The sequence below is a fragment of the Trichosurus vulpecula genome, chromosome 1 (genome assembly GCF_011100635.1).
Source record: "Trichosurus vulpecula isolate mTriVul1 chromosome 1, mTriVul1.pri, whole genome shotgun sequence".
Classification (NCBI taxonomy): Eukaryota; Metazoa; Chordata; class Mammalia; order Diprotodontia; family Phalangeridae; genus Trichosurus; species Trichosurus vulpecula.
The window spans coordinates 407,753,753-407,768,631 of record NC_050573.1 but is presented as its reverse complement, the minus strand read 5'-3'; the positions used below and the strand labels follow the sequence as shown (position 1 = coordinate 407,768,631).

Sequence of the window (14,879 nt, the reverse complement as noted above, 5' to 3'; positions counted from 1 at the left end):
GCCTTCCCCTCTCTCCAAAAAACAAAATATCCATTTGAAAAAGAACAAATTGAAAATCCCCAGTTAAATACCAAATTAGAAATACTGAAAATCAAAAGAGAGATTAATAAAATTGAAATCAAGAAAACTATTAAATTAATAAATAAAACCAAGAGCTGGTTTTATGAAAAAATCAATAAAATTTATAAACCTTTGGTCAATTTGATATAAAAAAAGAAAGAAGAAAACCAAATTACCAATATCAAAAATGAAAAGGGTGAATTCACCTCCAATGAAGAGGAAATTAAAACACCAATTAGGAATTATTTTGCCCAATTGTATGCCCCCCATAAATTTGACAACCATAGGGATATGAATATTTACAAAAATGTAAATTGCCAAAGTTAATAGAAGAGGAATTAAAATACCTAAATGACTCCATCTCAGAATAAGAAATTGAGCAAGCCATCAATGAACTCCCTAGGAAAAAATATCCAGAGCCAGATGGCTTTACATGTAAACTCTACTAAACATTTAAAGAACAATTAATTCCTATACTTTACAGACTATTTGGGAAAATAGGTGGAGTCCTACCAAATTCTTTTTATGATACAAATATGGTACTAATACCCAAACCAGGAAGAGTCAAAACAGAGAAAGAAAATTATAGAACAATTTCCCTAATGAATATTGATGCAAAAATTTTAAATAAAATATTAGCAAAAAGATTGCAGCAACTTACATGAGAATAATACACTATGACCAGGTAGGATTTATTCCAGGAATGCAAGGCTGGTTCAATATTAGGAAAACTATCAGCACAATTGATTATATCAACGACAAAACTAGCAGAAACCATATGGTCATCTCAATAGATGCAGAAAAAGCTTTCAACAAAATGCAACACCCATTCCTATTTGAAACACTAGAAAGCACAGGAATAAATGAAGCCTTCCTTAAAATTATAAATAGCATCTACCTAAAACCATCAACAAACATTATTTGTGAAGGGGATAAGCTAGATGCATTCCCAATAAGATCAGGGGTGAAACAAGGATGTCCATGATCACCCCTACTATTCAATTTGGTACTGTACCAATAAGAGAAGAAAAAGAAATTGAAGGGGTAAATAGGCAGTGGAGAAACTAAATTATCACTTTTTGCAGATGATATGATGATTTACTTAGAGAATCCTAGAGAATCAAGTAAAAAACTACCTGAAATAATAAACAACTTTAGCAAAGTTGCAGGATATAAAATAAGTCCACATAAATCCTCGGCATTCCTATGCATTACCAACAAAGCCCAACAGTAAGAGACAGAAAGAGAAATTCCATTTAAAGTTACTTTAGACACCATAAAATGTTTGGGAGTCTACCTGCCAAGACAAACCCAGGGGCTATATGAAGACAATTACAAAACACTTTTCACACAAATAAAGTCAGATCTAAATAAATGGAAAAACATCAGTTGCTCATGGTGAAGCCAAGCTAACATAATGAAAATGACAATTTTACCTAAATTAATTTATCTATTCAGTGCCATACCAATCAAACCACCAAAAAATTATTTTACAGAGCTTGATAAAATAATGACAAAATTCAACTGGAAGAACAAGAGGTCTAGAATATCTAGGGAATTAATGAAAAGAAATACTAGGGAAGGTGGCCTAGCCACACCAGATATTAAACTGTACTATAAAGCAGCAGTCATCAAAACTACTTGCTACTGGCTAAGAAACAGAGTGGTGGATCAGTGGAATAGGATAGGTACACAAGACACAGTAGTCAACAACTATAGCAATCTACTCTTTGAGAAACCCAAAGAATCCAGCTTCTGGACTAAGAATTCACTATTTCACAAAAACTGCTGGGAAAATTGGAAAATGGTAGGGCAGAAACTGGGCATAGAACAATATCTTACACCACATACCAAAATAAAGTCAAAATGGGTTCATGATTTAGGAATAAAGGCTGATATTATAAGCAATTTGGGAGAGCAAGGAATAGTTTACCTGTCAGATTTATGGGAAAGGAAAGAAGTCATGACCCAACAAGACATAGAGAGCATTACAAAATGCAAAATGGATAATTTTGATTATGATAAATTGAAAGGTTTTTGCATAAAAAAAGCCAATGCAACAAAGATTAGGAGGGAAGCAGAAAATTGGGAGAAAGTCTTTACATCTAGTGTCTCTGATAAAGGCTTCATCTCTAAAATACACAGGGAACTGAGCCAAATTTATAGGAATACAAGTCATCACCCAATTGAGAAGTGGTCAAAGGATATGAACAGGGACTTTTCAGAGGAAGAAATTAAAGATGTCTATAGACATATGAAAAAATGCTTGAAATCACTACTGATTAGAGAAATGCAAATCAAAACAACTCTTAGGTACCACATCTCTCCCATAAGATTGGCTAAAATGACAAAACAGGAAAACCATAAATGCTAGAGAGGACGTGGGAAAATTGGAACACTGTTACATTGCTGGTGGACTTGTGAACTGATTCAGCCATTCTGGAGAGCAATTTGCAACTATGCCCAAAAAGCTATAAAAATGTGCATAACTTTTGACCCAGCAATACCACTTCTAGGGCTGTATCCCAAAGAGATCACACAAGTGGTAAAAGGACCCATATATACAAAAATATTTATAGCAGCTCTTTTTATACTAGCAAAGAATTGGAATTCAAGGGGATGCCCATCAATTGGGGAATGGCTGAACAAGTTGTGGTATATGAATGTAATGGAATACTATTGTGCTATAAGAAATGGGGAAGATACATGATACCTACAAGATACAATGCTGAGTGGGCGGAGCAGAACTAAGACAACATTATACACAACCACAGATACAGGGATTCTATGATGACTAACCTTGATAGACTTGGCTCTTCTCAGCAACACAAGGTTCAAAGACAACGCCAAAGGACTCATGATGCAGGGAGCTATCTACATCCAGAGAAAAAACTATGGAGTCTGAATGCAGATTGAGGCAAACTATTTACTCTCTTTTTTTTTCTTTTGTTTTTTTTTTCTCTTTTGTTTTTGTTTTTTTCTGTTTTGTTTTTTCTTTCTCATGATTCATTCCATTGGTCATAATTCCTCTTTACAACTTGACTCTTGTATAAATAAGTTTAATGTGAAGTTATATGTCAAAGATATATCAGATTCCATGCCATCTGGGGGAGGAGGGGAGTAGGGAGAGGAAGAAAATCTGGAACTCAAAATCATGCAGAACTGAGTGTTGTAAACTAAAAATAAAAAAATCTCAATTTAATTAAAAAAAATAAAAGAAGGAAGTGAGACCAGGCTCTATGCTTTGAGTGGTTTTTTGGGACAAAGCTATTCGCAAACTCCCCCCTCTCTCCACTCAAATATGTTGTTTGAATTATATCAACACAAAATGCTAGACATTATCCTTTTGTTCATTTCCCACATCAACCCCCACTTTCCCTAGCAACTACTTAACGAACTATCTCCATATAAAAAGAGCACTTTGACAAGCTAAATGGAACATAAATTTTAACCAATTAACTAGCTTCATCAAACACATACACACACACAGCTTCCTACACAAGATTATTTCAACAAATTAATCTACCTGTGTGTAAAGCTTTATAAGAATTGATGGATTCACATTTTCTTCATCTTCTTTACAAAGGGTTTTTAATTTCTTGAGTGAAGTAGAAGCTTGAATTAAAAATATATCTGTTAAAAACAAATGAGTACAATGGTTATTCAGTATCTTTGTCAAAACAATAAAAAAACCACACGTTCCCAATTATTTCCCTTTATTCTCCCCAAAATATTGTTTTTTACTTTATCTTCTGTAATAGGTCTACCAGTAATCCCACCATGTACCTTACAGCTAATATTGGTAGCAAAACGCTAGATACATTCCAAACTTTGCTTTTTCTTGTAGGTCTGGTGTTTTTTCTGCAATTTTTCTTTTATACTATTGTCTCATTTTAAAATGTTTAGTAATCATAGAAATAATTATATACATTTGGAGGTTTCAATTTAAAAGTATTAATTTTCTTTTAAAACTCAACCATCTTCTGACAGGCCATAGATGATCAAATAAAAAGCCTTACTGAATTTCCATATTTCCTTAGGAGATAAGCACAAACAACACACCCACACACATACACACACAGCACTTTTATTAACCTCTTTTCTAGTTTTAATGTAAGCATTTTTCCTTTCATCAAAGTCTAAGAGAAACAAATTAGTAAAATGCCTTTGTGATGCCCCTCCCAATACAGGCGTATTTTCACTACATTTTATCCTTGATTTTTCTTTCCTTTTCCTAACTTAACACTTCCTTACTTTGTTCCTTTTCTTCCTATTCTGTATATCCCTGTCCATTCATCCAAGATTCCCAGGAATGAAATGTAATAGATATTATGGGCCTCTCACAGTAAATGATGAGTGATAGGAAAAAGGCAAGAATAAGTCCAGCAGCCAGTGGTTCCCATGTTATCTCTGGACATAAACAGTTACATTAATGACTTCCTTTGTTACACATTTTGACATCTTTGAAATATTCATTGTGATTAAAAATTGGAAACAGAAAAACTTTTGGAAACATAGAATACAACATGAAATGCATTATTACCAACATGAGCTGATATAATACATAAATGTGTAACAATTCAGAATAAAAACAATTTAGTACGGGACTTCTATTAATAAAAGCAATTTTGTACTGGACTTTGGATAAACTTTTATAAATTCAAATAAACAATCTAGAACCATATTGGAAAAAGAGCTTAAATATATGATCCATTGAAACAGACTTTTCAGCCTTCCTATAATAAAATGAAAAAGTTTTTTTTTCCTGCTTTCTTTTAAACAATTTGATTTCCAGCTCTGCAAAACATCATCGGTAGACTATAATAATGAAACTATTCTTGTTGATGCCAGGTATTGACTGTTACTGAATTCAACAATTAAACATTTATGTGGTACCTACTGGAGTGAGTTCGTCAGCATTTATGAAGAGCTTATTATGTGCAAGCACTGTGCTGAGGATTGAGAAAAGGCCATCAGTAAATGAAGGGGTTTAATTCTATCTCTAAAGTCCTTTCCAGCTCAATCCACAATTCATCTGGTCTTAGCTTCTGCCTAACCTGAGTTACCACTCCCATTTAAAGACAAGTGGATTGGATGGGTACATAGAATCTTAGATCTGAAAAGAAGGCATATTAGTAATCTTCTAGATCAGGGATTCTAGACATTTTTGATGTCATGAACCCCAATGGCAGTCTGGCAAAACCTAGGGACCCTTTTTTAAAATGTTTATAAATGCACAAAATTATGTGCGTGTATGTATACATAGACATATATATGTGTACTGTTGTTATTGAATAGTTTCAGTTGTGTCCCACTCTTCATGAACCCAACTGGAATTTTCTTGGCAAAGATACTGGAGTGGTTTGCCATTTCCTTCTCCACCTCATTTTACAGATGAGGAAACTGAGGAAAACAGGGTTAAATGACTTGCCCAGGGTCACACAGGTAGTGTCTGAAGTCAGGTTTGAACTCAGGAAAAGGAGTCTTCCTGACTTCAGGCCCAGGATTGCGCCACTTAGCTGCCCTATTTATATAAATATGCATACATAAATACATATATTTATGTGCACTTACACAGATGAATATTTTATATAAATTTTATTTATATAGCACATACACAAATAAAATTTACGTACAGAAACAATTTATATATATAAAATGTATAAATTATGTGCATGCATATACATGCATATGTGTTTGTGTATATTTCTGTATATACATATGTGTACACACACATACACACAGGGTTGGTGTCCTTATGCTGGAAGAAGACCAAAATGACATCGCTATATTGGGGGGAAGGTAAGTGTGTCCGACCCTGGCTGATCAGACCAAAAGGAGCTCAGAATGCTCTACCGCAGGTCGGGCACAAATGGTCCATGTGAGTATTTGAGGTGGATTTTCTAAATTTGTGCATTTTGCATACACACACACTTAAAGGAGAAACCAATTATATTGCATTTATTTCCCCATTCAACTCCAAGGACACTCGGTGGACCCCTGCCTAGGAACCCCTGATCTAGACCAAACCCTTCCTTTGTAGCCCAGAACGGTAAGTGACTTGCCCAAGGTCACACGGCCAGGGGGGTGGCGCCCTCCGCGGGGTTTCCTTCCCCGACCACGTGCGAGCCCTTGCCTCCCTCGGCCAGGGCCCAGTCGTCCTTCGGCTCCCCACCCCTCCCAGCTTCATCCCCCGTCTCCGGCTCCTCTCCCCGCCCCCGCCTCTCACCGTCTCCGCCGGCCGCGTCGCGGAGCGGCAGGAGGCGAGCCAGGGCCCGATCCCCTCGTCCTCCCACCAGGCGGGCCACACTCCAGCCCTCCCTGACGGCCGCCATGACGCCCCCAGGCTCAGAAGGGGCGCCCGGCGTGAGTCCGTCACGCGGCAGGGGCGGTGACCAACGAGGATCACCTGATCTGCGTGAGAGGGGAGGGCCAGGAGCGCCGGAGACGGGGAGGAGGAGGAGAAAGGAAAACTTGGACCGAATCCTAGAGAAGGCCAAGCCCAGCCCGCCTCACGTCTACCTCTCCCTCCCCACACCACGCAAGCCCTGGGGGCGTCTGGACACTGGAAGCAGAGAGGAAGGGCGGGAAGGGCGGAAACGCCAGGACACGCCTCTCCCCCGCCTTCTCCTCTCCACCAATAGAAAGCCGTTCCCAGCCCCACCTTAATCCTGAGCCTATCAGAAGGCAGCGCTGGCCCAGAAAAAAACACCAGGAGGGAGACGGGCTGCTGCTGACTCCCAGCGGGTGGGAGACCGCGTGGTCTTCCGCCAAAGCATTGAGTTGTCCAGTGGCCCGGCAGGAAGTGTGCTATGAGACCAGTTGTACATATACTTCCAATTAGGGATGCTTGGCCCTGTTCAGTCTCAGTAATAGCCACTATTATTAATAATAACTGAAATGTAGCGCTTTTAGTTTGCAAAGAGCCATACACTCTCGATGATGATGGTGATGATGATGATGGCATTTATATAGCCGCTATTGTGTGCCAGGCACGGTGCTCAGAGCTTTAAAACTAGTATCTCCTTTGAGCTTCACATCAACCCTGGGAGGTAGATGCTAATTTTACAGATGAAGAAAATGAGGCAAACCAATTAAATTAGCCTCTGAGCTAATGTCTGAGATCATATTTGATTTCAGGTCTTCCTGACTCTATCCATTGCCCTTCACTCTATCCACTGCACCACCGTGCTGTTAGGATCCTTACAACCCTTAAACAGGGCAGCACTCTTAAGTTTCAGAGCAGGTGTAGACCTAAATATGTAGTAATAATAATAATAATTATAAAGTATTGTACAGAATTACATAAAATATAATAACCATTTTCATTTTCATAGCACTACATTATGATATCTTATTTGATCCTCACAAGGAAAAAAAGGAAGGAAGGAAAGAAGGAAGGACTGATTTCTCAAAGATCTACTATGTGGCAGACAATGTGATAACACTTTACAAATACTATTTCATTTAATACTCACGTCAGCCCTGTAAGATGGCTGCTATTGTATTCCTTTTTTTATGGTTGAGGAAGCTGAGGCAGACAGAGCTCAAAGTGACTTGCCCAGACTCCAGGACCAGTGCTCTATCCACTTCCACCGTAGATGCCACATAGGTGCTATTACAGATAGCACCTTTTACAGATGAGGGAACTGAGGCTGAGAAAGGTTAAGTGACTTGTCCAAGGTCACACAGCTAGTCAATACTAGAAGCTAGATTCAAACTCTGGTCATCAACAAGTATTTATCGAATTCTTCTGGGTATTCTGGAGTGTCTCATGTGCCAGGCTCTGTACAATTACAAAAGCAGAGTAATATTAATATTTATGTTTGCACTTTAAGATTTACAAGGCTCTTTCTTAACTACAACTCTGTAAGGTAGGCATATGACACTATCCCGGACTCCTAAGAGCTTACAGTCTGGTTCAAGAAACAAGGAAAAACTGTAAAGCATTCTTGCCTTGCATCTAGCTGGCACTAGAAAAACATGTTGAATTAAATTTAGATCATAAGTTAAGAGCTGGAAGGGTGCTCAGAGTTGTCTAGTCTAGCCAATACAGTTTACAGATTAAGGAAAGGATTCCCAGAAAGGTTGCTCAAGGTCTCTCTCTCTCTCTCTCTCACACACACACACACACACACACACACACACACACACACACACACACAGACACATGTAGTAAATGGCAGAGCTGAGATTGAACCAGGTCTTCTGATGTCAAATCCAGGCTGTTCCCCCTGGCCCCTATGGCATTGATCATCCCTTAAAAAAAAAAAAAAAGACTATCTATGAAGTGTATGATACAGACCTAAAAGGTCTCTCTTTTTTCTTTCCTTTTTTTTCACCCTTCTCCCTTTGCCCTTTTACCCAAAGCTGTTTCTTCTGCAACTATCCAAACCCTCCCTTTCTTGTGTACTCCTGTGAAACCTCCTTTTAGTCCTCAGGGAAAATAGCCAGAGATCAGACCAAATGGCATCCCCACACCCATGAATTGTACAAGTATCTCCCTAATGGTGAGAAAAGAAAGAACCAGTATCACTTACAATGCATGGGTTTGTTTTGTTTTAGTAGCTGTTGTTCATATTAGACATTTTCAAGTTAAAATACCAAAGAGGTTATTCCTTTTCTGTGCATTACTGATGAAGACACAGAGTGTTACAGGGAAAGAGCACTGGGCTTGGAGTCAGAGGACTTCAGGTTCAGATGCTGGCTCTGTTGCTTACTACCTATGTGACTCTGAGCAAGTTACTCAGCCTCTCTGGGCCTCAGTATTCCTCATGTGTAAAATGAGAGGGCTGGCCTGGATGCTCTCTGAAGTTTCTTCTTCATATAAATGTATTATTCTATAACTACACATTTCTTTAACCCCATGGCAAGTACCAGGGAAAGGAACAAGTATTCATTAACCACCTACTATGTGCCAAGCTCTTTGCTAAGGTCGTTACAGATAGTATCTCATTTGATCTCATCTTCCCACCACTGCTGGACTCTCAATTTCTTCCTCTCCCCTCTCTCTTTAAAGATCTTTCTTGAAACACTCCTACTACATTTGCCAATGTATTGAGGCTTTTCACTGGAAGCTCCCCCTCTTCCTAATTTCACATCACCTAGATCTCTTCTGCCACAATCTCTTCCTTCACCTGTCCCACATGAAGAAGCAGCCTTTTTTTTTTGCCAAGCCCAGCCCCTTGAGATGCACCAGTGATCTCATTCCATTCCATCTCCTGCAACAGATTGTCCTCTCAGTCTTCCATATCCTCCGTCTTCCTTAATCTCTCCTTTTCTATTGGTTCTTCCCTATTGCCTACAAACATTCCCATGTTTCTCCTGCCCTCAAAAAAAACCCAACAACCCTCACTGGATCCATCTATCCCCACTAGCTAGTGTTTCATATATCTTCTGTTTTTTTCTATCTAAAGTCTTTGAGTAAACCATCTATAATTCCTGTCTCCACTTCTTTTCCATTCCCTCTCTTCTTAACCCTTTATAGCCTGGCTTCATATTTCATCGTTCAACTGAAACTATTCTCTCTGAAGAGACCAATGGCCTTTTTTCAGTCTTTATCTTGCTTGACCTCCTTACAGTCTTTGATACTACAGGTATGGGTCATCCTCTTCTCTTTGATGCCCTCTTCTCTCTAAGTTTTAGTGATACTCTCTCCTGGTTCTCCTTCTACATGTCTCACTATTCCTTGTCAGTCTCTTTTGCTAGATCTTCATCCACGTCATGCCCACTAACCATTGCTGTCCCCCAGTGCTGTACTAAGCCTTTTTTCCATCTATACTATTTCACTTGGTGATCTTATCAACTCCCATGATTTTAATTATCATGTCTACACTGATAATTCTCAAGTCTATCCAGCCCTAACTTCCCTGATAATGTTTCAACAATCCGGCTAGCAGCTGTTGTGGGGGTGTGAGACCAACACAACCCCAACAACAAGAACGCTACCAGCATGCTGCAAAAGCACAGGTTCTTTTGATCTGCTTAACTAAGGAAAGCTATGTGAAGGGGTTGACAAGCTTACTTTTAATTCTGCATACAAACATCATTCACTTAGTTCAGGGGAAAAATCCAGCACCCTGAACTTCAGAATAAAATACAATCAAAGTACAAACATCCACAGACAGACCTTGTCTGATTCAAATCCCAATACATAGTTAACAGAGTTTAACAAGGTCCCAGCGTCCGGGTTACAAGCTGGAGAGCCCTTAGCTACAGCTGCCTGGAGTCTCCGCATCAACACCATCTCGAGTGAGAGCCCTGCGCAAATGGCTCTGTCTTCTCTTCTTATACGGTCTCAGACGTCATTGAACGTCATCTGAATGACCAGAACTTAGGCTGCTATGATTGGCTCTTGAGTTAGCCCCTCCCCTTAGGACCCTGGGAGGTTCACATCCACATAGGTTAGGTTAACACCTAATAGGGGCTAGAGCCTGGGGCTTAGCACTTAGTAAGACTCAAGCCAAACTCTTCAAGGGCACTTGTTGAACTAAGTGCTAAGAGCCCATTTTGCTTACCAACACAGATAACTAGTCTCACATCTCTAACTGCCTATTAGACATCTCTCAACATATCCAAAATTAAACCCATTATTTTTATTCCAATATCCTTTCACCTTAGAACTTCCCTATTATAATCAAGGGCACCACCAGTCTCCCAGTCCTCTAGGTTCATAATTTAGGTGTAATCTTTGAATCTTCACTCTCTCTCACCTTGTGTATACAGCCTTTTGCCAAGACCTATCTATTTTACCTTCATAATATCTTTTGAATACTCCTTCTCTCTTCTGACTCTGCTACCAGCCTACAGTGTGCCCTCATCACCTCATGCCTAGACTGTTGCAATATTCTCTTGGTTGATCTACCTGACATAAGTCTCTCCTAACTCTAATCCATCCTGCATTCAGTTGGCAAAGTGACCTTCCTAAAATTCAGGTCTTACCATAATGCCCCCCCCATTCAATAAACTCCAATGACTCCCTATTACTTCCAGAATCAAATATAAAATCCTCTGTTTTTCATTTAGAGTCCTTTACAATATTTTCAGATCCCCTCACATCTCTCTACATACTCCCAAATAGCGTGTCTCAACACTCTATCCAGGCTAAGAACCTCTGCACTAGAGGGGTTCTTTAATATCTAAGGAATTATATGAATGTCCTTTCACTGTCCTTTAATTTATAAATAAAGTTACCACAAACCATCATCCAGTCAAGAAAATTAATACCTTCCTTGTAATACTTCCTAAAAATTCAAGTAAGATCCAAAATAAGTCACTTTTCCATCACATTCCTTCCCACATTGCAGTGGCATAGGAAAATCCAGTGGGCTAAGTATAGATACTCATTGTGAGTCAGTCAATGATAGCCTCTTAGTTATTTATTTTGAATACCATGTAGTATTAAGATTATTTCCCTCCCTCAACCTTCTCTAAGTACTAAAAGGAGGTTTCACAGCAGCACACACAGGAAGGGAGGGTTTTGGATAGCTATAGAGGAAACAGCTATGGGCAAAAGGGAAAGGGGGCAGGAGAAGGGAAAAGTGGAAGGGAAAAAGGAGAGACCCCTTAGGTCTGTAGCATACACTTCATTAGACAGTCTTCTATTAAAGGAATGGTAAATGGGGGAAAACCCACCCTAGATCTGACATCAGAATACCTGGTTCAATACCAGTCCTGCCATTTACTCCCTATGTATGTGACCTTGAGTAACCTTTCTGAGCCTCCTTTTTCTTAATCTGTAAAATAGATTAGCTAGACTAGATAAACTCTAAATACTCTTCCAGCTCTTAACTTATGATCTAAATTTAATTCAACAAATATTTTTCTAGTGCCAACTAGATACAAGGCTAGAATGCACCAGTGCATTTATTAATCACTTACTATGTGCTAGGCTTTGTGCTAAGCTCTTTACACATAGTATTTCATTTGATCTCCTCTTCACACCACTGCTGGACTCTCAATTTCCTCCTCTCCTCTCTCTCTTTTTAAGATCTTTCTTGAAGCACACCCACCACATCTACCAATATATTGAGGCTATTCACTGAGAGCTCCCCCTTCTATCCTTTTCCCAATTTCACATCACCCAGATCTCTTCTGCCACAAACTCTTTCTCTCCTGCCAAGGTAAACCCCTCTATGTGTACCAGTGATCTCATTCCATCTTGTCTTCCCCAGCAGATTATTTTTTCCATCATCTCTATCTTCTCACTTACTTTCAATCTCTCCTTAGCTATTGGTTCTTCTCTATTGCCTACAGACATGACCATGTTTCTCCTGTCCTCAAAAAGTCCTCACTTGATCCTTCCATCCCTACTAGCTAGAGTTCCATGTATCTCCTCCTTTTATTGTATCTGAACTCTTTGAGTAGGCCATCCATAAGCCCTGTCTACTATTTTCTATGACTGTGACTGGCAGAGTATTTGCTGATAGATGTAGATAGATAGACAGATAGATAGATACATAGATAGATACATAGATGCATAGAGGTAGTGCCCTATATCAGTGAAGTCACAGGTCCAGTCCAGATATGTGCATGTATAGATAGGGAGAGATAGACAGAGATAGATAGATAGATAGGTATAGATGACAATAGAAAAAGATGGAGACAGCAACAGAGGTAGATAGATGTAGATGTAGATATTTAGTCTAACAAACTCTGGAGGAAAGGCATTTTGGAATAGAATAGAAAATCCACAAGACACTACAATCTACTGATTCATAGTTGAACCCAATGTCTGCATCTATGAAGACACTCTTCTTTCACCTTCCATGGTGGACTCTCTGGTGCCCTCCTCTGGTGAGTAACTGCTTCACCCTTCCCCTCTCTGGACTTGTTGCTTTTGTCCTTGGTTTTTGAAGAGAACCATGGTATCAGGGAAATGATGACATGACTTTCAGTTGACTTGGATTTGAGGGAGGGAGGGCTGTGCAAGGTCACCAGTCTCCCTTTCTCTTCCAGAGCCATCTGGATCCAGTGACCAGATGTGCATTCCACCAACCAGATCAGCCCCATAGTGGCAAGCACAGGCTTTTCCTAGTCCTGGAAAGTGGTACTTGGTAGAAAGTGCACCAAGGAGAACAATTGGATTGGATAAGATTGGATTGGATTGGATAAGATGATTGAAAGGGAAAGTGACAAATGTTGAGGGAGATGCAGAAAACATTGGTACACTCATTCATTATTGGTGGAAATGTGAACTGATCCAACCATTTTGGAGAGTAATATAGAATTATGTTCAAAGAGTTATTAAACTGCCTATACCCTTTGACCCAGCAATATGACTACTATTCTATTTCCAAAGATGATTAGGGAAAAAGGAAAAGAACTTACATGTTTTAAAATATTTCTATCAGCTCTCTTTGTAGTAACAAAGAACTGGAAAATGCAGAGGTGCTTGTCAATTGGTGAATGGCTGAACAAGTTGTAGTATGTGATTGTGATGGCTGCTATTGTGCTACAAGAAATGATAAGCTTGATGATCTTAGAAGAACACAGAGACTGGAATGAAATAATAAAGAACGAAATGAGCCAAGAAAATTATATACAATAACAACAATATTTTTTTAAGAACAGCTTTGAGTGACTAAGTCATTTTGACTGTTATAAATTCCCAAATTAACTATAAAGGACATACGAAGGAAGATGCTATCTGCATCCAGAGAAAGAACTGATAAATAGAAGTATGTATAAAATGGTTTTACATATATATGTGTACATATATGTGTATATATGTATGTGTATATATATATATATATATACATTATATATTCCTAATGGTAGCCATCTCTAGGGCAAGGAAGGGAGGAGGGAAGAAAAAAAGGGGGAAAAGAAAGTTACATGGTAACTTTATTATATATTTAAAAGGAATAGCAAGTTATACATAATAGATTTGCAGTTTCATGTACAATATTTTTTTCTATTCTACTATGTTATGGAAATGCTTGTTTTATTTCTTGAGTTTAGAATAAAATAAATAAAATTTAAAAACATAAGAGTGAACCTGAAGAACAAAGACAGAAAGAACTTAGTCTAGTGGAATCTATGCTGAAAACAACATGAAGACTTGAAGCCTAGCTTTGTGATGCTGAGCCATATGATCTCCACAGAGAGGGCCCAGCTAACATCTTAGGGCAATAGAACAAAGAAGCAATACTCATGTGGAGATCATATGAGAACTAGTTAAAGAAATTTGGGACTTTTAGTTCAGAAGAAGCTTCAGGTGATTTTAATCAGCAGCTAGATGGTACAGTGGATAAAGTGCCAGGCCAGGAATCAGGAAAATCTGATTCAAATCCAATCTCAGACAATAACTAGCTGTGTGACCTGGGCAACTCACTTAATTAACCTTGGTATGCCTCAGTTTGCTCATCTGTAAAACAGAAATAGTAATAGCACCTACCTCTCAGGGTTGTTGTAAGGATCATATGAGAAAATAATTGTAAAGTATTTAGCACAGTCCCTGGCACATACTAAGCACTAAGTAAATGTTTATTATTTATTATTATTGTTACACATTAATAGATAATCATTAAACAAGTATTTAAGTGATTACTATACAACAAGCACTGTGCTAAGCACTGGGAGAGAAAGATAGGGGCCAGACCTATGATTTCATTGGTATAGAGAACGCCCAGGTGTGGAAACTCCTACCAATTCAGGGCAGCCTGTTATCTGCACCTTAGAGAGTTGCCAAAAACACTGAGCGATTAAGTGACTTTCCTAGAGACAGACAGCCAGGATGTATCAAAAGTGGAACTTAAGCCCAGATCTTCCTGGCTGTGAGGCCAACTCCCTACATGCCACCAAGTGCTAGGGGTGCA

The 14,879-nt window shown here is 38.9% G+C and overlaps 1 protein-coding gene across 1 annotated transcript in view; it reads right to left on the bottom strand.

The window, feature by feature from the left end:
* The window catches only part of C1H5orf51 (chromosome 1 C5orf51 homolog), a 34,186-nt gene extending 27,562 nt beyond the window's left edge, over positions 1-6,624 (bottom strand). The window contains exons 1-2 of the mRNA XM_036741219.1: positions 6,290-6,624; positions 3,587-3,693 (exon numbers count right to left, since the gene is read on the bottom strand). Coding sequence (XP_036597114.1) covers positions 3,587-3,693; positions 6,290-6,395 — 213 coding nt within the window. The 5' untranslated portion in view covers positions 6,396-6,624. The remainder of the gene's footprint in view (positions 1-3,586; positions 3,694-6,289) is intronic.
* Positions 6,625-14,879: the final 8,255 nt, after the last annotated feature.